We start from the raw sequence: 22,521 nt of genomic DNA, 5'->3' as shown, positions 1-22,521 counted from the left end.
TCTGCTCCCGCCTCCCCCCCACCCCACCCCACCCCACCCCGCTCCTGAGCGGCAGCAATTAAAATCCGCAGCCTCTATTAATAGCAGCCGGCGGGCACCGGGCCGCGGTGGCACCCACGCGCTGGCACCGCGTCCCCACGGCAGCGGGGAGGGGGCACGGGGCCCTCGGCCAGCCCCGCCAGGTGACAAGGCCGGCCCGGGGGTGGCGGGGGGATGGCAGCCTCAAACCCCCACCCCGCCGCGCCCGGAGCCGGCCGGATACTCCTCGTTAAGAGGGAATGAATGAGTTTTCCTTGATCGTTTTTTTTCCTGCGGCTCCTCCTCGTTCCATTGAGCCGCAGCTCCCCGCCGGGCCTGACGCAACGGGGCGGCCGCTCACGCAGGGCTGAATCACGGCGCTGCCGAGCGGGGGGTGCCGGGGGGGGCCCTGTGCCCCCTCCCCCGGGCTCGGCAGGGCTCCGCGAGGGTCCGGCCCCGGCGGTTTGGCCGCCCAGGAGGGGCTCAGCCCACGCCGGGGCCGGGCACGTGTGGCCGCCGCGTGAGCCGGGACGTGAAAAAAAGCGAGCGGCAGCGAGAGGAGAAGGGCAGGGAATTTATTGGGAGCAGCACGGCCTCCTCCTCCTCCTCCTGCTCCTGCACGCTGGAGCACGGGATGATCCTGCGGATGAACCCCCCCCAGGGCGGCGGGGTGAGGATGGGGGAGCTCAGCACCCCCGGCACTTCACGCCCCCCCCCCAAAAATCCCAAACTGCAGCAGGAGGGTGCGAAAAGGAGGTGACAGCCCGACAGGGGACACTCACACCGTGTCACCTCCCCTCTTTGTCCCTGGCAGGAGAGAGGTCGAGCCCCAGGGGAGGTGAAACAGCCCCGAGGCTTTGCCACAATCACGTTGTCCTCATCCCGCTGCTTTGTGTCACGCCAGGCCCAAAATAACCTCCCTCCGCACCACCCCCCCCCTCTCCACTCCAGGTTTTCAAAGGAAGATTAATTGACTCGGGGATGTTGCAGCAATTAAACTAACGAGCCCCAGGATCTGTCAGATGATGCTCAGCTGCCTCCATATGCTGCAGCTGGGCCACCGCGGAGGCTCCGAGCCTCCTTCCCGCTGCCGGCACTGCGCCATCCTCATAATTCCATCAGCGCTTCCAGCAGCCCGGCGGAAGCTGCTGCAGGAGAGAAGGCTCCGGGTAATTAAAATGCAGCCCCTGCCTGAGCAGGGCTCTGTTTCACAGCTGGGGGGGAGCACGTTCCCAGCTCCAGCCTCTGATCCCGGCTCCTCGCTCCCAAGGGCAAATCCAGCGGGAGCAGCAGCACATGGAGCTTCCCAGGGGCTCTGCGGCCGCTGAGAGCTGCTCGTGTCTCTCAGCATCACCTCCACTCCCCGCCAAGGGAGGAGATTCCATTCCTTTGGAAACCTGGAAAAGCCCTGGAGCAGCCCCTGATGGGAACGGCTCAGCCCAGTGCTGAAAACACGGGAGTTTGCCCCAAAATATCAGTGCTGGGAATTGTTACTGCCCGTTTCCTGCAAGCTCGTGGAGCCCAGGTTCTGGATAACGGGAGGATCTCCTCCACCCCTGGAAGTGTCCAAGGCCAGGCTGGATGGGGCCTGGAGCCACCTGGGAGAGTGGAAGGTGTCCCTGCCCATGGCACTGGATGGGCTTTAAGGTCCCCCCAAACCGTCCTGGGATCCATCCTCTGATTTTCAGAGGTTTTCCTTAGGGAATAATGCTCAGCCTGTGGATACGATGCTGAGAAGGAAGCAGGGTAGAGGGGCCCGGCCTCATTTCTTCCATGAATCCCTGGGAAAGCTGAGCTCCCCCAGCCCCAGGTGGGGCACCGGAAGCCGTGCAGAGGCAGCAGGGCCTGGAAGGCCCGAGCCCCACAGGGATGTTATTTTTGGCAGCTCTTACAACCAGGTTTTGCTCCGAACTAAGCCAGCAAAAGCAGCTTAGTGCAGCCTGGCAATCCCTGCTCCCACCTGCTCTGCCTCCACTGCTGTTTGCTCCTCGCCTCCTCTGGAGCAGGCTCCCAGCCCACTCCGGAGCATGGGCCAGGGGAAGGAGGCAGAGTGGGCTCTGGGCAGTGCAGGAAGCTACACACACTCGAGGAGCTCTTGGAAGCAGATTTTACCCAGATCCTTCATTCCTGTGTCCGCTAATCCCTGCAGCCCCCTCGGGAAGGGCCAATCCCTCGGGACATCCCTCACTCTGGAAGAGATTCCCCTCCTCCAGGTCATCATGGGAACGCCGCCCGGGCTGGGCCGTTCCAGCGGCGAGAGGGGCGGCTCCTCCCGGTGCCGGTGCCGGTGCGAGGGGAGAGGCGAGGTTTTGCTCCCCGAGGCTCCCGGCTCACCACGGGATGAGCACCAGCCCGGCCAGCGCGGCGTAACCCAGCACCAGGCACAGCACCTTGAGCAGCCGCTGGCTCTTGTCCTCCAGCTCCTTGGCCAGGATCTCGAAGAAGGTGACGAAGAGGAAGGTGCCGCCGGCGACGCCCTGCAGCAGCAGGGACGCGACGCTGCCCGCGGCGTTCCCGCTGCTCTCGATGCCCATCCCGACGCCGATCCCCAGCGGGATCATCAGGCACACGGCCACCGCCAGCTTGGCCGCGTCCCTCAGCGCCAGCGACGCCTTGGCCATGCTGATGCCCAAGGCCACGGCCACCAGCGTCTCGTGCACGGCCACCCCCAGGAACAAGCTGACCACTCTGCCGCCGTCCTCCTGCAAGCCCAGGGCCAGGCCCTCGAAGATGGAGTGCGTGCAGAGGGCGAACACCAGCCCCAGCAGGCGCCGGGGGCCGCAGCGTGACAGCTCGGGGAGGTTGAGGCTGTGGGAGTGGGCGCCGTGCTCCCCGTACGGGGCGCGGCCCCGCGACGAGGCGATGAAGGGGCTCTCGTACTCCGAGTCGCTGCCCGCGTCCGAGCCGGCGTTGAAGGTCTCCAGGTCGATGAAGGAGGGTTTCTCCTTCTGGAAGCTCAGGAAGAGCTGGTCCACGAAGACCGTCAGGAAGAAGCCGACCATCATGATGGTCTCGGCCACCGGGTAGTCCGTGGTGACGTTGTTCTGCCTGAGGACCTCATCGAGCTGGGAGGGAGCAAAAGATCTGCCCTGTTATCCCTCTGGAGGGAAACATTCCCACAGATCTACAGTGAATCCACCCCTTTATCCCTCTGGAGGGAGACATTCCCACAGATCCACAGTGAATCCACCCCTTTATGCCTTTGGAGGGAAACATTCCCACAGATCCACAGTGAATCCATCCCTTTATCCCTTTGGAGGGAAACATTCCCATAGATCCACAGTGAATCCACCCCTTTATCCCTTTGGAGGGAAACATTCCCATAGATCCACAGTGAATCCACCCCTTTATCCCTCTGGAGGGAAACAGATCCACAGTGAATTCACCCCGTTATCCCTCTGAAAGGAACCATTCCCACACGGACACTCCCTGGGACACCGGCCTTGGCAGGGGACAGGGAATCTCTGCGCTGCTGTTTGATCCTCACACCCCACAGCCTCCTCTGTATCCCCAAATCCATGGAGAGGAGCAGGAGGAGGGCACAGCAGAGGGGTTTGAGGCGGCTCTGGCAGGACACAGAGCCCTCACTCCCATTCCCACCCGGGATCCCGCAGGCTCAGACATCCCTAACCCAGGATTTCTTTCACCAGGCCTCACCTTCCCTCTCACGGCGGGCAGCAGGGCGTTGAAGCAGGTGGCCAGGAAGACGCCGCCTCCAAAGGAATTCCAGAGCGCCAGGATTTTCCGGGAGCGCTGAGCCTTCTCGTAGTCGGCCTCGATGATCCTGACGGGCAGCAGGGCCCCGGCCAGCACCAGGACACAGATCCCCAGCAGACACAGCACCTTGGCCAGCACGATCCTCATCCTGCCCGCGATTCCAGACCCTGCAGGGAGCCTCTGGATGTGCTCAGAGCCGAGACATCGGCCTCAGGGAGAGGAGCTGCCTGGGGATGGGAATAAAACAGAGATTTTTTTTCCTTTAAGAGCTGTAGGAAACAGCAGGGGAAAGTTAAAGCTGTGTTCAGAAGGAATTTTAAAGCCCTGGAATTGCGGTGACCTCAAACCACCCTTCCCTGGGGGTTCAGGCTGGACTCCAAGCCCTGGCCTTGGACACTTCCAGGGATGTGGGAGCCACGGGGAAATCCTTGTCAGGGCCTTCCCACCCTCACAGGAATTCCTTCCCAAAACCCCATACATCCAATTCCCAAAACCCTATCCATCCCCTTCCCAAACCCCATCCATCCCCTCCCCAAACCCCATCCATTCCCTCCCAAACCCCATCCATCCCCTCCCAAACCCCATCCATCCCCTCCCAAACCCCATCCATCCCAGCCCTGTGGCAGTGGGAGCCATTCCCTGTGTCCTGCCACCCCAGGCCCTGTGCCAGGTCCCTCTCTAAGGGACAGAGAGAGGAATTCAGACCCCAGCAGGTGACACTGACTCACTCCAGGCCCAAAATCTGTGCCCAGGCACCACCCACACCTGTGCCAGGGCAGAGGGAAGAGATAAAATCCTCCTTTTCCAGAGCGCACACCTCTGGAACACACCTGGCTCCCCCCAGAAACCCTTGAACCTCATTTCCCCCCCGTTTTTAACCCAAACCAGTCCCCTCCAAAGCCTCGAGCTCCCGAGTTCAGGTGGAGCAGCCGCATCCAACCTCCCTGAATGGGGCTGGAGCAGCTCTCAGGGAAAGGAAGCCCAGGAACACTTTGTGGTTCTCCTCACCTGCTCCTCCTGCACACCCGGGCTGTGTCCCCAGCCCCAAAACTGCTGCAACAAGGGATTAACTCAGCCCCTGCTCGGGTTAGTGGCTCATAACGAAGCATCCAAGCGATGAAAAAGATTATATAAAGCAGGCAGGGCTCTGTGGGAGGAGAAACAAAAGGGTTCCTCATGCACGAGCCTCTAAATCCTGGAGTTTCTGTCCAAAACCCGGCCCTTCCAAGCCTTTGAGATCGTCCCATCACTTTTGACACGGGGGTGATGGGGAAGGGGCTCCTCCCAGACCCTGAGCACACCGAAAGGCAGCAGAGATGAGAGGAGAGGTTTCGGGGTGAGCAGCTCAAATGGGGAGAGTTCAGCTGGGAAGACCCTCAGAGGGGCTCGGGGTCTGCCCTGAGCACTCCAAGGTGGGGAGGGGGCGCAGCTCCAGCCCCTCACAGGCAGATGGAGCCCAGCTCCAGCCCCTCGGGATGGGGAAGGGGCCCGGCCCGAGCCCCTCATGGCGAGGAGGGGCCGCATCTCCCTCACAGGAGCTTGGGCTCCACCGCCATCCCCTCACACCGAGAGCGGCCACATCCCCAGTCCCTCAAGATAAGGTTGGGGTCCAGCCCCGCTCACGCCCGGCTCCCCCAGCCCCGCTGTGACCCCCGGCTCCCGGCCCCGGCGCCGCCATCCCCTCACGACCCCCGGCCCCCGTTACCCCGGTAACCGCCCCCCCCCGCCACTCACGGCCGGCCCCGCTCGCTCCCGGCCCGGCCGTCCCGCACGCGCCCGCCCACGGCACCCTCCCATTGGCTGAGGCGCAAAAGAAGATTTATGATTGGTCGACAGAGCCGTCAATCAGGGCGCCCAGGCCCGGCTCGGGGGAAGCGGCGATTGAGGTCCGCGGGAAACGCGTCCCGCAGCGCTGGGTTCCGGGTTCAGCGCCGACTGCCCGGGATCACCGGGAACCGGAAAACCGGGAAAAGCGGGAAAAAGCGGGAAAAAACGGGAAAAAAAGGGAATGGGAAAAACGAGAAAAACGGGAAAAACGGGACAGAATCCCCCACACCCCATGCTTCTGCCGCTCTGTGGTCAAACTGCACCAACGGCACCTGCGGGATGCTGCAAGGAGGTCTGAGGCTCACCTGAAAATTCCATAAAATTCCACAAAGTTCCATAAAATTCCCACTTTTTTTTTTTTTCTTTTTTTTTTTTTCGCTGTCAGCTCCCAGAAGAGCCAGGGATTTTTGGCAAAGTCCAAAAGGAGCCCGGCAGTTCGGCTTAGAGTTCAGGGCCAGCCAAAAATCCTCAGGAATCAGGAGCAGCTCCAGGCAAGGCAGGAGAAATTCCCTGGAAAACTTCCCCAGGAATTCAGGGTTGGAAAAAACACACACACACACACAAAATTTAAAAATAAAAAATTAACAAGTCACGAAAGAACGAGGAGGAAAGGAAAACAGCACGAAATGAGCTGAAAACAGGGAAAACGGCTCCGTGGTTTCCATAGTTTTGGATAATTCCAGAATATTTTCCTTTCCAGCCTCGATTTCCTTTGGTGAGGCGACAAAAAAAAAGCAGCTGGAGAGAAATTCAAGGAAATTTGGGGAAGCAGAAATAGGGGAAAAAATAGAAAGCGTTCTTATTTTTGTGCTGTAGAAAAACGCAGGAAGAGAATTCCCCCTGGGAAGGACCAAAAAAATTGGGAAAAATGGGATAAATATTGGGAAAATTGGGATAAAATGAGCCCTGAGGCCACAGAAAGTTCTGGAAAATCACTTGAGCACGATGGGACAACAACCAAAGTGTCCAAAGTTTTTTTTTTTATTATTATTCCTCACGAGTGACACGAACCACACGAATTTCCACGGAGCCTCGACCGAAAAAAAAAAGAAAAAAATCGCTTTTTTTCCATGATTTTTTTTTTCCGTCTCCCGAACGTTCCAGAGGGGCTCCTCCTCCCCCAGGAGCCAAAAAAAAAAAAAATCGCGCTGAAATCCAGTTTGGATTTTGAAAAATAAAAATCCTCTGATTTCACCCAGCTGGGTTTGGAGGCGGCTCCGGGAGCTTCTCCCCGCCCAAATCCTGGATTTTTGGATCCGAATTCGGGAATTTTTGGATTCCCTCCACCCCACCCCAGCCAGAGGCCGAGCGCTGACATGCAATTAAAACAGAAATAATCGAAATAATTCGGAAAAAAACTTCCTTTGAACACCCTAAAAACACCTTCGCTCCCTCCCCGCTCACATTCCACGGGAGAAATTCCCATTTTTGTTGGTTTTTTTTTCCGGAGTTGCCGCACTCCAAATGGGATTTTCCTGGTTTTGGGATTGGAAAAAAAGCCCAAAAACGCCTGGGGGAGGTTCAGTCCTGACTCCTCCCCGCAGATCCTGGAGAGCGAAATTCCCGAAAATCCCAGATTTGGAGCGAAACCTTCATTGGCAGAGGGTGGAAAAATCCCAAAATTCCGGGGTGGGGGGGATTCAAACACTTCTTGGAAGTGGCTCCCGAGGGGAAAATCGAGAGAGGGGGGGAAAAAAAAGGAAAAATTCGCTCGGAAATCCTCCAAAGAAACAAAAAATCGGGAATAAAACTCCCCCCAGGCAGCAAATCCCGCGGGAATTTGGGAATTTCCCGGCGGAATTCTCTCGGGTCGGGTGGGAAATTCTGAGTTCAGCTCCGCTGGAGCTGCCAGGAGGAAAAAGAAACCAAAAAATAAAAAAAAAATCTGGGAAAAGGGGGAAAAAAAAAGGAGGAGCAAAGGAAAATCGGGAATTCTCGGTGACATGCAGGGCACGGAAGGATTTGGGAAATTTTTGTTTTGTTTTGTTTTGTTTTATCCATTCTATTTTTGGGTTTTTTCCCCCCCCTCTTGGATACTTCCAAGTTAAGAAATGGCAACACGGACGTAGATCCCAGCTGGAAAAGCGAATTCCAGAATTTCCAGGGGCTGTGGAGAGAGGGAGAGAGAAAAAAAAAAGGAATGTCATCATTTTAATTTGCTTTATTTTCATTTATTTTAATTTATTTATTTTGACTTTATTTTATTTCAATCTAAATTTAAAAAAAAAAATTCAATTTCAGTTTATTTCTATTTCATTATTTTAAATCTAAATAAAAGTAATTCAAATTTCTTGCATTATATTCATTTTAAATGATTTTAATCTTATTTCAATGATTTTCATTTTAATTTAGTTTTTCATTCTTTTCAATTCCTAGACGTTGTTTTTAATTCTTTCTAAAACTTTATTTTTATTAAAGTTTACCCCAATTAGCATTTTTAATATATGTTTAAAATAATTTTTAATACTTTGACCACAGCATTTTAAAGGAATATTTTCATTTATCATAAAGTTCAACTATTTAGCATTTACAATAAATATTTTTTAAATTTATAATAAAGTTTCATCATTTGGCACTTTCATTAATTTTTTTTTAAATTTTGGTTTGACCATTTCTCATTTCTAACATTTTTTAAAGATTTTGAATAAAGTTTTATCACTTAGCACTTTTAAAATTCTTTAAGCTTTTAATAATGTTTGACCATTTTTTAATCACTTTAAAATCTTTAAATTAACGTTCAATTAAATATTTTTAACAATAACATTAAATAGAATTTTTAGTCTAAGATTTTAAATAGTTTTAAATAACTAAGTAAATTTCACTTAAAATTATTTTAATAATTATTTTTCATTTTTCAGAATTAAATAATTTAAGTAGTTTGGAATAATTTAAATAGTTTAAAATAATTTTTTTGGAAATATTTATTTATAAGCATTTTAGATCACTTGAAATAGTTAAAAATGATTTTAATAATTGTAAATAATTTAACATCTTTAAAGATTTTTAAAACAAGTTTTTTAAAACAGTTTGACCGTTTTATTTCTAACAATAAGCACTAATTACTTCTTTGCTAGTTGAAAGAAATGGTTATTATTCATTTAACAACTTTAACAAGAAATAATTACTTATTCAATATTTTTATTAAACAGTATTTTTTATTTAGTAACTTTGATAAGTAATTATTAATTTACCGCTTTAATAAGCAATAATTATTTAATAACTTTAATAAGAAATGTTTATTATTAATATAGTATTTTTTAAAATATAACAACAATTTCTTTCACAACTCTACCAAGAAATAAACAAGAAATTTGGGATCAAACTCCCGCATTTTGCCTTTTAAACCTCATTTAAAAAAAAAAAAAAATTAAAAAAAATTCAAAATAAAGGTTAAATTTTATTTATTGAATAAATCTTTGATTCCGGGCTGGGAGCTCCGGCTTCCCCCCTCGTCCCACCTCACTCCTGCTGCTCCTCGTTGCTGGCGCTCGGGGTCCGGCTCCGGATCTGGCTGCGGAGCTGCTCGATGAGCTCGGGGTTCTGCTGCTGCATCTGCTGCGCAAACTGCTGGCCCCTGGGCACGGGGACACGGGGACATTGGGGACAGCAGGGGACATGGGGACATTGGGGACAGCGGGGCACAGCAGGGGACATTGGGGACAGCAGGGGACATGGGGACATTGGGGACAGCAGGGACAGCGGGGACAGCGGGGACAGCAGGGACAAGAGGGGACAGCGGGGACAGAGGGGACATTGGGGACAGCAGGGACAGCGGGGACAGCGGGGGACACGGGGACATTGGGGACCTCAGGGGACAATGGTGACACTGGTGACACAGGAGAGGGGACACCCGGGACACAGGCAACAGCCTGGGATATTCCCAGCCCTGGATCCTGGATTGTCCCCAGAGCTTTTCCCAGGACTGTCCCCAGGCTGTCCCCACATTGTCCCCAGGCTGTCCCCAGACCTGTCCCCAGGACTGTCCCTTGGGATTGTCCCCAGAGCCGTCCCCAGACTGTCCCCGGACTGTCCCCAGTGTGTCCCCAGACTGTCCCCAAGACTGTCCCCAGGCTGTCCCCGGGCTGTCCCCAGTGTGTCCACAGGCTGTCCCTCCAGGATTGTCCCCAGTGTGTCCCCAGACTGTCCCCAGGCTGTCCCCAGACTGTCCCCAGGCTGTCCCTCTAGGACTGTTCCCAGGCTGTCCCCAGATTGTCCCCCGGCTGTCCCTCCAGGATTGTCCCCAGTGTGTCCCCAGACTGTCCCTCTAGGATTGTCCCTCTAGGATTGTCCCCAGAGCTGTCCCCAGGCTGTCCCCAGGCTGTCCCCAGACTGTCCCTCTAGGATTGTCCCCAGGCTGTCCCCAGACTGTCCCCAGACTGTCCCCAGGCTGTCCCCAGTGTGTCCCCAGGCTGTCCCCAGGCTGTCCCCAGGATTGTCCCAAGTGTGTCCCCAGACTGTCCCTCTAGGATTGTCCCCAGACTGTCCCCAGACTGTCCCCAGGCTGTCCCCAGGCTGTCCCTCTAGGATTGTCCCCGGGCTGTCCCCAGGCTGTCCCCAGGCTGTCCCCAGGCTGTCCCTCCAGGATTGTCCCCAGGCTGTCCCCACATTGTCCCCAGGCTGTCCCCGGGCTGTCCCCCGTGCACTCACGCCTGGATCAGGCTGGCCAGGTCGTTGGTGGAGGGGCTGCTCCCGGCCGCTCCCATGGAGTTGTGGCCTCCCGAGATCATCCCGGACATTCTGGCAGGGAAAGAAGGGTCAGAACTGGGGGGAAAAAAAATCCCCAAAAATCCCCCCCCAAAAATCCCGAAAAAATCCCGTAGCTTACCCCTGGGAATGGGAGCAACTTCCCATCCCGGGGATTACGGAATTCCCTGCACCAGCTTTTCCTGGATCAGCTGGAAGTAAGTAATTAAACTGAACAATAAATAATAATTATGATAACACCAATATTCCCAGATTTATGGGATTACAGCCCTGCTTGTTCCCTGCTCTGCATCCAAGACAGGATTCCCTGGATTCCCTCCAGGTGGGAATTCCAGCTGGCACAGGGAGAAGCCAATGGGAGCCGAGTGGTCTCATCCCAAAATCCAAGGATTTTGGGGCTCCAGAGGGTCTCTCCCTCCTCCCAGGAGAAAGCCTGAGCCTTCCCTTGGATTTAGGAAATGGATTATTATGGATTTATTTCTTAAGACATTGCGAAGCGCTCCTCACAAGCACTGAGGAATGGGAATATTCCCATTTTAAACCACGCTGGGAAATGCTGAAATCCCATAAAACTGCAGCGGGGCCAATTCCAGGGCCACGATCCATCCCATCCCCACCTTCCCTGTGGAAGAATTTGATTCAAATCTCTCTCCCAGAGCACCCAAACCACCCTGGCTCAGGGAACTGAGGTTCCGAGCCCCCCTCCAACATTCCTGGCTCGAATTCCCACCAGGAAAGGCCAAACCCGGGCAGAGAGAGCCTGGAATTTCCATTTAAATTCTTCAAAAATGGTAAATTTAAATGCTTTAAATTAAAACGTTGGATGAATTAAAATTAGAGAGATTAAAGAAATTAAAGTTAAAGAAATTTTAAAAATAATAATTAAAAAAATATTTAAAATCGTGAATTGAGAAGAACGAAAAAATTCAACCAAAGGGAGAGAATTAATGAAAATAAAGAGGAAAAGAAACGAAAGCGGGATCCAACTCACAGCTGCTGTACTTGGGGGTTGTTCATGAGGTTTGAGGCCTGTGGGGAAATAAAAAACAACACCGGGGTCAGGCAGCAGGGACAGAGCGGGATCAACCCCCCGAAAAAGCCTGGGAATCCTCGGGAATCCGGGAAAAATGGGGGAAAAATGGGGGAAAAGCGGCAAAAAGAAGAGCAAAGGGCGAGCCCAGAGCAGACCGGGCCTTTCCAAAGCCTGTGGAGAAATTCCCACAGGAATTGTCTGAGCTGAAGGGAACAGCAGCAGCTTCCCCACAGCTCCGGGGATTGGGAAAAACTTCCTGAGAGGCCTCAACTCGAGGAATTCCATGTGGGGAGAGCTCCTGGAGAGGCCTCATCCCAAGGAATTCCATGTGGGGAGAGCTCCTGGACAGGCCTCATCCCAAGGAATTCCATGTGGGGAGCGCTCCTCCATCCCAAGGAATTCCATGTGCAGAGAGCTCCTCCATCCCAAGGAATTCCATGTGGGGAGAGCTCCTCCATCCCAAGGAATTCCATGTGGGGAGAGCTCCTCCAGCCCAAGGAATTCCATGTGGGGAGAGCTCCTCCATCCCAAGGAATTCCATGTGGGGAGAGCTCCTCCATCCCAAGGAATTCCATGTGGGGAGAGCTCCTCCATCCCAAGGAATTCCATGTGGGGAGGGCTCCTCCATCCCAAGGAATTCCATGTGGGGAGGGCTCCTCCATCCCAAGGAATTCCATGTGGGGAGAGCTCCTCCATCCCAAGGAATTCCATGTGGGGAGAGCTCCTCCATCCCAAGGAATTCCATGTGGGGAGGGCTCCTCCATCCCAAGGAATTCCATGTGGGGAGAGCTCCTCCATCCCAAGGAATTCCACGTGGGGAGGGCTCCTGGAGGGCCCCGTCCCGGGAAGCCCGAGGCTCTGGAATTACCATGCTCATGAAGCCGGGGTTGTTCAGCAATCCGGCCAAGTCGAAGCCTCCGGGGCCGCCGGTCTGCACGAGAGAAACCGGAGCTGCTGGAATTCCTCATTCCCACCCCGCATTCCCAGAGGGGCCGGGGAATCCCATCAGGAACGGTCTGGGATGAAGGGATCCACTCCCACCCCCTGCCAGGGGCTCTGGGGACACCTCCCACCATCCCAGGGCGCTTCCAGGGATGGAGCAGCCGCGGCTCCTCCGGGAATTCCATCCCAGCCCCTCACCGCCCTCCCAGCCGGGAATTCCTTCCCAAAATCCCACCCAAATTCCTTTCTCCCAACAAGAAGCCATTCCCTGCGTCCTGGAATTCCATTCCTCGTCCCAAATCCCTCTCCTGGAGCCCCTTTAGACCCTGGAAGTGGCTCCAAGCTCTGCCTGGAGCTTCTCTTCTCCAACCTCCTCTTGGACACTTCCAGGGATCCAACTTCTTTGGGAATTCCATCCCATCCTGTGGCTTTTAGTGTGGAAAAGAAACCTCTTTAACCTCAATAAATTCCCGAATTCTTACAGGACTGGGAGTCTCCTTCATTTTCTGTTCGGCTATTTTGAGGTTGGATTTGTACGTTTCGTTGTCCGGATCCAACTCCAGAGCTTTTTTGTAGTAAACAACAGCTTCCGTGTGTTTGTTTAAGCTGGAGAGGGCCAAGCTGGGAAAAGAAAAAGAAAAATCAAAGTCAGCAGAGGGGATTATTTTTGGTTTTTGTCCCCTTTTTAAATCTAATCGTTCCCACCAACTTCCTTAAGATTGAGAAATATTCGTTTTTCTCCAGCCTTAAAAGAACCCCGAAAAAGCAGGAATTCTTTTCACGGCGGAACAAACCGATGAAAACCCCTGCTCCGGGGTGTCCGGGGATTTAAAATTCCAGCGGGGAAAGGCGGAAAATTCCAAGGGGAAGCTGGGAAATCCCAGAGGGAAGCTGCTGCTCACCCCATCCTGCCGTAGGCTTTGCTGTAATTGGGGTCGATGCCGATGGCTCGCTCGCAGTCCCTCACGGCTCCCGCGTAATTCCCGAGTTTGCTGTAGGCAGCGGCTCTGGAAAAACAAAACAGGAGGCAGGGAATGCTGAGCAGCCGGAATTTCCCAAGGGAAGTCGCCCCTTGTGATCCCAAGTGAGCCCAAAAGATCCCAGCTCCAAGCAGATCCTGGTGATCCAGGAATGTCACTTTGCGGCTCAGGAAAATCCCTTTCCTTTCCCTCATCCCTCAGTTTCTCGACATTCCAAAGAGGAAAAACTTGGGTTTAAAGCTTGGTTTGTAGAATTGACCTCGCAACTGTGAGAGGCGCCAGCCCCAAACCCTCGTGGCAGTGCCAAAATCCCCAATTCCTACCCAAAATCCCAAATTCCCACCCCAAAATCCCAAATTCCCACCCCAAAATCCCCCAATCTTCACCTCAAACCCCTGGTTCTCACATCAAATCCCTCGATTCCCACCTCAAATCCCTCGATTCCCACTCCAAATCCCAAATTTCCACCCCCAAATCCCAAATTCCCACCTCCAATCCCCCGATTTCCACCCCAAAATCTCCTGATCCTTACCTCAAACCCTCGATTCCCACCCCAAAATCCCCAATTCCCACCCCAAACTTTCATTTATGTCATAGTTTTGTAAGCTGTGAGCTTTAGTGAATAAACCGAGAAATGGTTTTGTTTTTGTTTTTTTATAAGGCTTTTTAAGAATAGATTGCTTAATTACAAAATTATATTTAAATTGTTTTTACTTTTAATTGAGTAACCGACTACTTGTGGCTTGTAATGCGGATTTTTTCTATTTAATTACAAAATGCTGCTATGATGAAGAAGGCAAAAAAGATTAGCTTACACCTTAAAACTTTTATCTTGCCTCATAAACATCACTACAGTTTAAAACTTTAATTTTCTCCTGTGTGATATTTTATTTTTAACAATTTGCGTTTTCTGCTCAGTACCTGTTGCAGAAATAAACAGCGTTGGCCGGGTTTAACTCGATGGCTTTCCCATAAAAAGACACGGCAGCCTCGAAGTTTTCTGCCTTCATTTGGTCGTTTCCTGAAAGGAGGGTGGGAAAGGATCGTGAGGGGAAAAAGGGGAAAAAAAAAAAAACCCAAAAAAACCCCCAGGGATAAAGCAGAGGATCCATGGAAATAGCACAGGTTTGTCAGAGTGGGGCAGGGCCTAGGAATTCCAGCATTCCCGATCCTGCATCCTAAAAAATCCCCCCCAGCTGCTGGCTCAGGGGGGAAGTGCTGCCTCCACACTCAGCCCAGTTTTTCCCAGGAAAAAGCCACGCACAGAGCAGGAAGGATGGATGCTCTGCTCCACACCCCACGGGATTTTTGGGATAAAAATCCCAGGGATCCAACATTCCCGGCAGCAAAAACCTCCCCGCCCCCCTGGAGCCCGAGCGGAGCAAGAGGCAGGAATAGAAAACATTCCCTCTTTTCCCCCACCACCACCATTCCAAGCATTCCCTAGGTGCCAGGGAATTAAGATCCCCTCCCAATTAGCACCAAACCCTCGTTATCCAGCAGCTCCAGGGGTCGGTACCTTCAGTCTTGAGCCTTTCAGCTTCAGCCACGTCGTCTTCCGAGGGGGTGACGGGCTCTGAGTTCGTCCTGGAGTGCTCCAGCTCCTTCCAAGGGAGAAGCCCAGATCAGGATTCCCACAATTCCCATTTTTCCAGCCCAAAACGTTCCCCTCCCACACGGCTCCGAGGGGAGCAGCAGCCTCCTGGAAAAAGCCAGCAGGATTCAGGGAGAAGGGAACGTTCCAGGGCGCTCACTCACCTTCCCGACCACAGCTTCAAATATTTCAGGAAGGGTCTGGGACACAGCCAGGCTTTGGTCTTCCATGGAGACCCCAAACGCTGTTTCCAGGCACTGGATGGCCACTGGATAAGGAGAGTCAGGTCATTAATTAATAAATATTCACCCCTCTCTCCCTTTTTTAGGGATAAACAAACCCAAAGCACCCATTTTTCCCCACGCCAGATGGGATTTTCGGGCCATATCCTCAGATTTTGCCAAAGCTCCGAGCCGGGCAAAGCTTTCCTCTGGATGTCCTGGATGGAGCCAATCCCAATTCCCACCCCCTCAGGGATTCCTGGGGGTTGGAAGTGAATCAGGCTGAGGCTGCTGCAGCAATCCCACATGTGGGAATGTGGGAATGGGCCCAGAATTCCAAGGAGAGATCCAGACATTTCCCCTCGCTCCAGGAAACCTCAGCCACCTCCTCCCTCCTCAGGCTTGGGAAGCTGCTCCCAGGGAAAAGTGAGCTGCCCACAGCTCTCCTGCCACATTTTACATCCCGAAATATCCCGTTCCCAGCACCATTCCTCCCAGGAATGTCGCCCCACCCCACAGCCACGCTCCTCTCACCGTGACAAACCCACAAATCAAGGACTAAACCCTAAGCTCCTTAAGGAAACCTCTTAAGATCCATGTGCTCTCCTTGCCCTTTGGAAGGGCCTGGAAAAACACCAGGGGACGGGGGGTTTTGGGGAGCAGAAAAAGGAAAACAACCCCACGAGCACATAAAAAAAATCTCCCCCGGAGCCACGGAATTCCCAGCCCACAGAACCCTCCCGGCTCCGCCTCGTCCCGGATGAACCCTCTAAGTCTCCACGCAGGGATCAGGGAGGTTTTTGACCCCAGGAACATCCTGCCTCCAGCTAAGCTGCTCTGGGAAGAGATCAGAAGCCAGACAAGCAACCCTGGGTATCTCCCCAAAGGAGAAAGGAATTCCAAAATTCCAGCCGGGTTCGGCAGCGGCGTAGCAATGTAACATTTCAACAGCTCAGGCCACAGCGTGCTCTTATCAGAACCCTCTGGAACTCATCAAAGTTATTAAGACATGAATTGTTCTGCGATAAGAAAGAAGAGGCTGAGAAATGGAATATCAAGGTTGCAGGAGCTAAATAAAAGAATGCCGTGGAGCACTGGGCTGTAAGCGATCACGTTCCCTGAAAAGTGCACGCTAAACACGTAAACGAGATAAAAACAGCGATCGAGTAATGCGTGATCACGTGAAGAGTAGTTTTAAAATGTGTAAATACAGCTTAATGTAAACAATAAATGATTTTATTCACGTTAGTTAGCAGTCCAGAGGTCCTGAGCTGCCCAAGCCGAGCCAGGGCGCAGAAAACGGGGAAACAACGCCCAAATCCTCCCAAATTCCGGCCTGACCCAGCCAGATCCACCCACCCACCTTCCAAACTCTCCTGAGCATCTGGAGACATGCTCCCGCTCTGGAGCTGGCTGTGCAGGAACTGGATGATGGAGAAGGCCAGACGCTTCTGGTCTGCCATGCTGGGAGAGAGGCTGCGAGGGGCCGGGCTCCACCGCTCCTGGCTTCCAGAGAAAACACCTGGAGAGACAGGAATTACGGACTGAAGGAGCAAAGGGCAAAGGGGTTTGCTGCTGCTGTCCCTCGGGGCGAGTTCTGGGGGATCAGGGAGGTGTTGAGGATGGATTTGGGGGATTAAGGAGTTGGTCATGGCTGGGTGAGAACTCCAGAGCGTTTCTTGTGTTCTTTAGGAATTCTCCAGGCTTGGATTCACACTCTGCTTGGCACAATCCCGCCAAGGGAAGCACCCCGGGGGTGCCGCAGGGTACGAAATCCCTGGAGCACTGAGGAGTTCACCAGGAAAAATTCCCACTTTTCTGCTCCCCGAGCACGGCTTGGTCCTGAAACCAAAGCCAAGAAGGAATTGTTGCGAAGGAATTCTTTTTTTTAGAAGGAATTTGGTAGCCCCCGGTAGGCAGGGCTGGCCCAGCCTGTCCCGGCAAGGAAAAGGGAGGGAAATCCCAAAGCAGAGAGATCCCAAAAAAGCGCAGCCCGAGGCTGGGCATTCCCAGCGATCCCACGGCAATTCCCGAAGGAAAGCGGCTCCAGCTCCGCTGCTGCCGAGCTCTGCCCCTGCCGAACCTTAACTGGGTTTGTAGCACATCCCGGCTGATTTAATTGAGAAACGAGCTCGATTTAATGAGAGCCCCACAGAGCGGAGCCGGGCCCGACCGCCCCGAGGCACCGGCACCGTTCCGGGCCCGGCCCCGGGACCCCCAGAGCCCCCGGTGCCCGTGCCCGCGTCCCAAAGCCCCGGCAGCACCGCCCGGACCCTCCCCCGCTGGAGGCAACCGGAGACCCCCGCCCAGCCCCGGTGCCCGCGGTGCCCTCACCGGGACCGGGACGGGCGATTCTCGGGGCCTGGCACCGGCGGCACCGGAGACAGAGCAGTCCCAGCGAGGGGCAAACCCGCTCCCGGTACCGCCGGTGCCGCCCCCCTCAGGCCCCGGTACACCCGGTACCGCTGCCCTACAGCGGACCGCAACCGCGGCTGCCGGCGAGCAGCACGGCCCGGCAGCAGCGGGCCCGGAGGCGGAGGGATCCCGGCGGTACCGATCCCGGCGGTACCGATCCCGGTGCCCATCCCGGTGCCCATCCCGGTGCCGATCCCGGTTCCCCCGCTCTCACCGGACACTCGCCTGGGCCGGGCGCGCTCCCGCACTGCGCATGCGCGGCGCCCACCGCGCGCCGGCGCCGCTCCGGCCCCGCCCCCCACAGGCTCAGGAGGAGGCGTGGCCTGCGGCGGAAGCCCCGCCCCCACCGGTACCATAGAGATGCGGCGTTGTCACGGCAACGCGCGGGGGCGTTGCCATGGGAACGGGCGGGCGGGACCCGGGGATGCTCCGCGCCCGCCCCGCGCCCGCCCCGGGGCCGCTCCCGCCCGGCTCGGAGGGTCGCGGCGGGGATGAGCCGCCCCCGCCGCCCGCTCCCGGTGCGGTGCGGCAGAGGCGGGAGCGGCCCGGTCCTCCACGCTCCCAGCATGCCCCGCTCTCCCGCCCGCCTCTCCGGTCGGGGCACATGCTCGGTGCGTGGGGCCGGCCCGGTTTCCTCCCGGCTTCCTCAGCAGCGCGGGGTCTCCCGGTACCCCCGGCATTCCCGACATGGCCCCCCCGACAGGTACCGGCGGGATGGGGACACGCGGGGAGAGGGCGAGGGGCTGGCGCGGCGTGGGGAGAGCGGGTGGGGGCAGAGCGATGGGGGCAGCAGCACCGGGCCGGGGGCAGCAGCACCGGGCCGGGGGCAGCCCCTCAGGGCGGCCGTGGTCTCCCCCCGAGTCCCCTCTGTGCCCGCGGGGCAGCGCACGGCCTCGTCCCCGAGCAGCGCACGGCCTTGGCACGGGCACCGGGCGGGCCGCGGAGTCGGGTTTCGGTAAAGGATTTCTCGGCACCGGGAGGGTGAAGAGCTCCCGGGGAGATGATCCCGCCGCGAATTCCCGCCGCCCTCGCCCCTCCGAGCTCGGCTCCCTCCGGGCGCTCCCTGGCAGTGCTTTCCCGAGCTTTGTCCCGGTGCGAGCGGCCGCTGTCCCGCAGGGAATGTCGTGGACAGCCAGGCCCCGCGGCCCGTGGTCAGCCAGCTGCGCTGGGACCTGACGGCCGAGCAGATCGAGGCCATGGCCGCAGAGCTGACCGAGAGCACCAAGCTCGTCTACGACCGCGTGGGAGCCCAGGAGCGCGGCGAGGTCTCCTACGAGAACACCCTCAAGGCTCTGGCGGACGTGGAGGTGGAATACACAGGTGGGGGCCGGGGGTTTGTGGGGATGCGGGGATGCGGGAGCTGTTCCTGGGGATGCTGGGGAGGGATTCCTCCCTGGGAAGGTGAGCTTGCCTGGAGGAGCTGTGGCTGCCCCATCCCTGGAAGTGTCCAAGGCCATCTTGGAGCCTCCTAGGACAGTGGAAGATGTCCCTGCCCTCAGCAGGGCTGAGCTTTGAGGTCTCTTCCAACCCGTTCCATGATTATTAAGAATTTTATTTTTTTTTTTGGCTCTGTGCTGTCACCTGCTTTTCCCTCCCCCCAGATGCCAGCACAATGTTGGTTTTTATCCCAGTTAATGTTTATACAGCGAGGAACCAGCACAAAGAACAGATTTGGAAGAGCAAATTAACCCAAGGACAGCCCTTTGGCAGCAGGAGCTGCCACATTCCCGAGGCTGCCCGGCTTTCGTGTGCCACCAGTGGGAACAAATGGCAGAAAGGATCCAAGAAACTCTCACCTCCTTCCTCATTTTTCCCTGGGGCGGCAGATAAATGTCTCTCCATGTGCCTTGTTTCCTGCTGGGATTTTTTGGGGGGAGTGAATTCTGGTGCCATTTTTTTGGGAGACTAAATCCTGCTGGGATCTTTTGGGAGAGCAAATCCTGCTGTGATTTTTTTGGGAGGGCGAATCCCACTGTGACTTTTTGGGAGATAAATGCTGCTGGGATTTTTGTGGTGAGAGTAAATCCCACTACGATGACTTTTGGGTTATTTTTGGGGAGAGCAAATCCCACTGCGATTTTTTGGGGAGAGCAAATCCCACTGTGATTTTTTGGGGGGGAGTAAATCCCGCTCTGATTTTTTTGGGGGGGAGCAAATCCTGCTGGGATTTTTTGGGGGGAAGAATACCACGACGTGATGGCATCAAAACTGTGATTTTTTTGGTGGCTTTCCGGATAATTATTTGCAGCAGAGTGACAATTCAGGCAGCCCCTCCTCGTGACACTTGTGCTCGAGCTGTCCCACCTGCCTGGGGCAGGGAGCAGCCTCATCTTCCTCCTCTCCCTGTTCTTTTTTTCCCTAAAATAATATGAAAAAACCCAATTCCTCTTGCTCAGCAGGAGGAACGTTGAGCTCAGCACGACTGTCAGCACTTCCCTGGCTGAGCTGCCTGCTCCGCTGCTCCTGGGGGGAGAATCCAGGTGCCTGGAGAGTGCTGTTCTTGGAGGTTTTGCAGGGACAGCAGCAGGGAATGTTCTCCCTGTTTTCCCAAGTGGAATTGCGTCAGGACAGGGCGTGGTGGTTTTTGGGGAAGCATCTGTAGGGAAGGGTTGTCCCCGATGGAGTTTTAAAGGAGACGGGGAACGCTGCTGCCATCAGGAATGATGGAATTCCTCCAGCTGGAAGGGAGCATCGAGTCCAACCCCTGGCCCTGCACAGGACACCCCAAACCTCCAGTGGGGCAGAGCCGTTGGGGGGGGCTCACAGGCACAGAATCCCATGGATTTTGGGGGAGGGATTGCGGTGGGAATGCAGCGTGTGGATGCGCTGGGGCAGCGGGGAAGGAGCCGCATCCCACCTCTCCCTCGCCGTGTGTGGGGAAGGCTCTGGGGCTGCCAGGCTGCCTCCGGGCGTGCAGTGGGACGTGGATCCATCACCCCTGTTCCCCTTTTCTCCTCCCAGTCCGTAGGAACATGCTGGACTTCCCCCAGCACGTGTCCCCCTGCAAGGCCATCCGCGCCGCCAGCACCGAGGCCGACAAGAAGCTCTCGGAGTTCGACGTGGAGATGAGCATGAGGCAGGACGTGTACCAGCGGATTGTGTGGCTCCAGGTGCGTCCCCTGCCACGCAGGGACCCCTGGGATTCCAGAAAATCCTCTTCCCTCGTGCCAGAGCTGAGAAGGGAAGGCTGCAGGAGCGCGGTGTGGTGATGAAAGAGTGCTCCGGCTCTTAGCGAGGGATGCGAAATTTGGGTTCGAGGCTCTGCCCCTGCTCAGAGCCTTGCTCTCCCCTTTGCTGTTGGTAAATCCAGCCCAGCTCAGCGGTGATGCCCCCAAAAATGCCTCCCCCAAAATGCTGACATGGCACAGAGGTGACGTGTTTAAAGCAGTGTGCTGGGAACCCGTGCCCCCAGGTGACACCAAACCAGAGCGTTCCCTGGGGGTGTTTCCATCTGCTGCCGGGTCTCTGGTGTTCCCACAACACCTGGTCCTGCAGCCCCCTGAGGAAGAGGAATTTTTTTTTTTTCTTTCCAGGAGAAAGCGGAGAGCGCTTCCCTGAAGCCTGAGGCAAAGAGGTACCTGGAGAGGCTGATCAAGCTGGGGAAAAGGAACGGGCTCCACCTCCCTGAGGAGACTCAGGAGGTGAGAGCACGGAATCCCGGAGTGGTTTAGGTTGAAGGGACCCTGAAGCCCATCTTGCACTGTGCCAGGTTGCTCCACGCTGGCCTTGGACACTTCCAGGGATGGGGAAGCCGCAGCTGCTCTGGGAAATCTGTGCCAGGGCCTCCCCACCCTCACAGGAAGGGATTTTTTCCCGAATATCCCAGCTAATCCTATTTGCTGTCAGTCTGAATCCATTCCCCCTGTCCCTGTCACAAGGAGAGGAACCCTGGCAGGGCTCAGGGCAGGGTCTGGGGCTCAGCTTTGGGGTTTGCCCCTGATCTCGGTGATTTTGGGTGATGTCTCCTAGCCCCACATTTTTCCTTTCCATCCAAAGGTTGATATTAACAAAGTGGGAGTTAAGGAACTTTGGGAAACTGAAATTGTGGAATTATCACCAAATGCCCTCATGCTGGAGATGGGGTGAGGGGGGCTGAGCTGCTCAGGGGCCTCCCTTTCTTACCATGCACCAGCGGAGGAGCTCAAAACGGGGTTAAAAACAGCAGAAAAGGTGAAATGAGGAGAGAGGAGGTGTTACTGCAACACCTGCAGCTCCTGAGCTGGCGGGGGACAGGCAGGACCTTGCTGAGGTGGCTGATCCCACCAGGTGTGACTCCCGGGAGCCTTTTGGGGCTGCTTGCACACCTCAGTTAATTCTGCACCGTTGGCTGGGTCAGAGCCAAGGCAGCTCAGCAGGGTGGGAGCAGCTCCTGGCCCTGACTCCTCTGTGGTTTTTCTGCGTTTTGAAGAAAATCAAAGCTATCAAGAAAAAGCTGAGCGTGCTGTGCATAGACTTCAACAAGAACCTCAACGAGGACACCACCTTCCTGCCCTTCTCCAGGGAGGAGTTAGGTACGGGGTGCTCTGCTGGCAGGGCCCTGAGGGCCTGCACTGGGTGGTCCCAGAGCGTTCCTGGAGAATCCTGGGCTCTCCCTCAGCCCCTGCCTGCTCTTCTCCCAGGGGGGCTCCCTGAGGACTTCCTGAACTCCCTGGAGAAGACGGAGGATGGGAGGCTGAAGGTCACCCTCAAGTACCCACACTACTTCCCCCTGCTGAAGAAGTGCTACGTGCCCGAGACCAGGAGGAAGGTGGAGGAGATGTTCAACTCCAGGTGCAAGGAGGTCGGTGAGGCCCCACCAGGGCATCTCCCCCGGGATTTGTGTTTCCTTCCGCACCGCTTCCCTGCTCCCCTGTGTCCCTCTCTCTCTGCCCTGCAGGAGAACTGCCTGATCCTGAAGGAGCTGGTGGACCTGAGGGCTCAGAAGGCCGATCTGCTGGGCTTCAGCACCCACGCCGACTTTGTGCTGGAGATGAACATGGCCAAGAGCAGCCGGACGGTGGCCACGTTCCTGGGTACGTCCCGGGGACATCCTGGGCCGGGGGTGTGCTGCCCCGATCCCACATCCCAACC

General features: G+C 55.2%; 3 protein-coding genes across 4 annotated transcripts in view; 1 reads left to right on the top strand and 2 right to left on the bottom strand.

Moving 5' to 3' along the window:
- Positions 1 to 578: 578 nt before the first annotated feature.
- On the bottom strand, positions 579 to 5,514 carry SLC39A3 (solute carrier family 39 member 3). Its single transcript, XM_040086523.1, has 4 exons — positions 5,470 to 5,514; positions 4,744 to 4,882; positions 3,676 to 3,962; positions 579 to 3,083 (listed from the first exon to the last, which is right to left on the bottom strand). Exons 3-4 carry the CDS (start codon positions 3,880 to 3,882, stop codon positions 2,349 to 2,351), a joined length of 942 nt encoding a protein of 313 aa, XP_039942457.1. The 5' UTR covers positions 3,883 to 3,962; positions 4,744 to 4,882; positions 5,470 to 5,514; the 3' UTR covers positions 579 to 2,348.
- Positions 5,515 to 6,527: 1,013 nt separating this feature from the next.
- SGTA (small glutamine rich tetratricopeptide repeat co-chaperone alpha) lies at positions 6,528 to 17,713 on the bottom strand. Of its 2 annotated transcripts, none has more exons than XM_040086524.1 (12): positions 17,666 to 17,713; positions 16,400 to 16,558; positions 14,980 to 15,083; positions 14,741 to 14,825; positions 14,143 to 14,242; positions 13,144 to 13,248; positions 12,724 to 12,862; positions 12,168 to 12,230; positions 11,258 to 11,295; positions 10,210 to 10,299; positions 9,021 to 9,136; positions 6,528 to 7,669 (listed from the first exon to the last, which is right to left on the bottom strand). In XM_040086524.1, the coding sequence occupies exons 2-11, from the start codon at positions 16,497 to 16,499 to the stop codon at positions 9,022 to 9,024; spliced, it is 939 nt and encodes a 312-aa protein (XP_039942458.1). In that variant the 5' UTR covers positions 16,500 to 16,558; positions 17,666 to 17,713; the 3' UTR covers positions 6,528 to 7,669; position 9,021. The 2 variants fall into 2 exon arrangements, with proteins under 2 accessions (XP_039942458.1, XP_058279597.1); XM_058423614.1 differs by having other exon boundaries at positions 17,677 to 17,701.
- Positions 17,714 to 18,001: 288 nt separating this feature from the next.
- The window catches only part of THOP1 (thimet oligopeptidase 1), a 4,896-nt gene continuing 376 nt past the window's right edge, over positions 18,002 to 22,521 (top strand). Inside the window, exons 1-7 of the mRNA XM_058423585.1 lie at positions 18,002 to 18,154; positions 18,568 to 18,771; positions 20,413 to 20,561; positions 20,985 to 21,092; positions 21,860 to 21,962; positions 22,071 to 22,231; positions 22,328 to 22,463. Coding sequence (XP_058279568.1) covers positions 18,139 to 18,154; positions 18,568 to 18,771; positions 20,413 to 20,561; positions 20,985 to 21,092; positions 21,860 to 21,962; positions 22,071 to 22,231; positions 22,328 to 22,463 — 877 coding nt within the window. The 5' untranslated portion in view covers positions 18,002 to 18,138. The remainder of the gene's footprint in view (positions 18,155 to 18,567; positions 18,772 to 20,412; positions 20,562 to 20,984; positions 21,093 to 21,859; positions 21,963 to 22,070; positions 22,232 to 22,327; positions 22,464 to 22,521) is intronic.

Source organism: Hirundo rustica, chromosome 26, assembly GCF_015227805.2.
Source record: "Hirundo rustica isolate bHirRus1 chromosome 26, bHirRus1.pri.v3, whole genome shotgun sequence".
Lineage (NCBI taxonomy): Eukaryota > Metazoa > Chordata > Aves > Passeriformes > Hirundinidae > Hirundo > Hirundo rustica.
The sequence above is the reverse complement of the archived record's forward strand: the minus strand, read 5'-3'. Positions and strand labels throughout refer to the sequence as shown.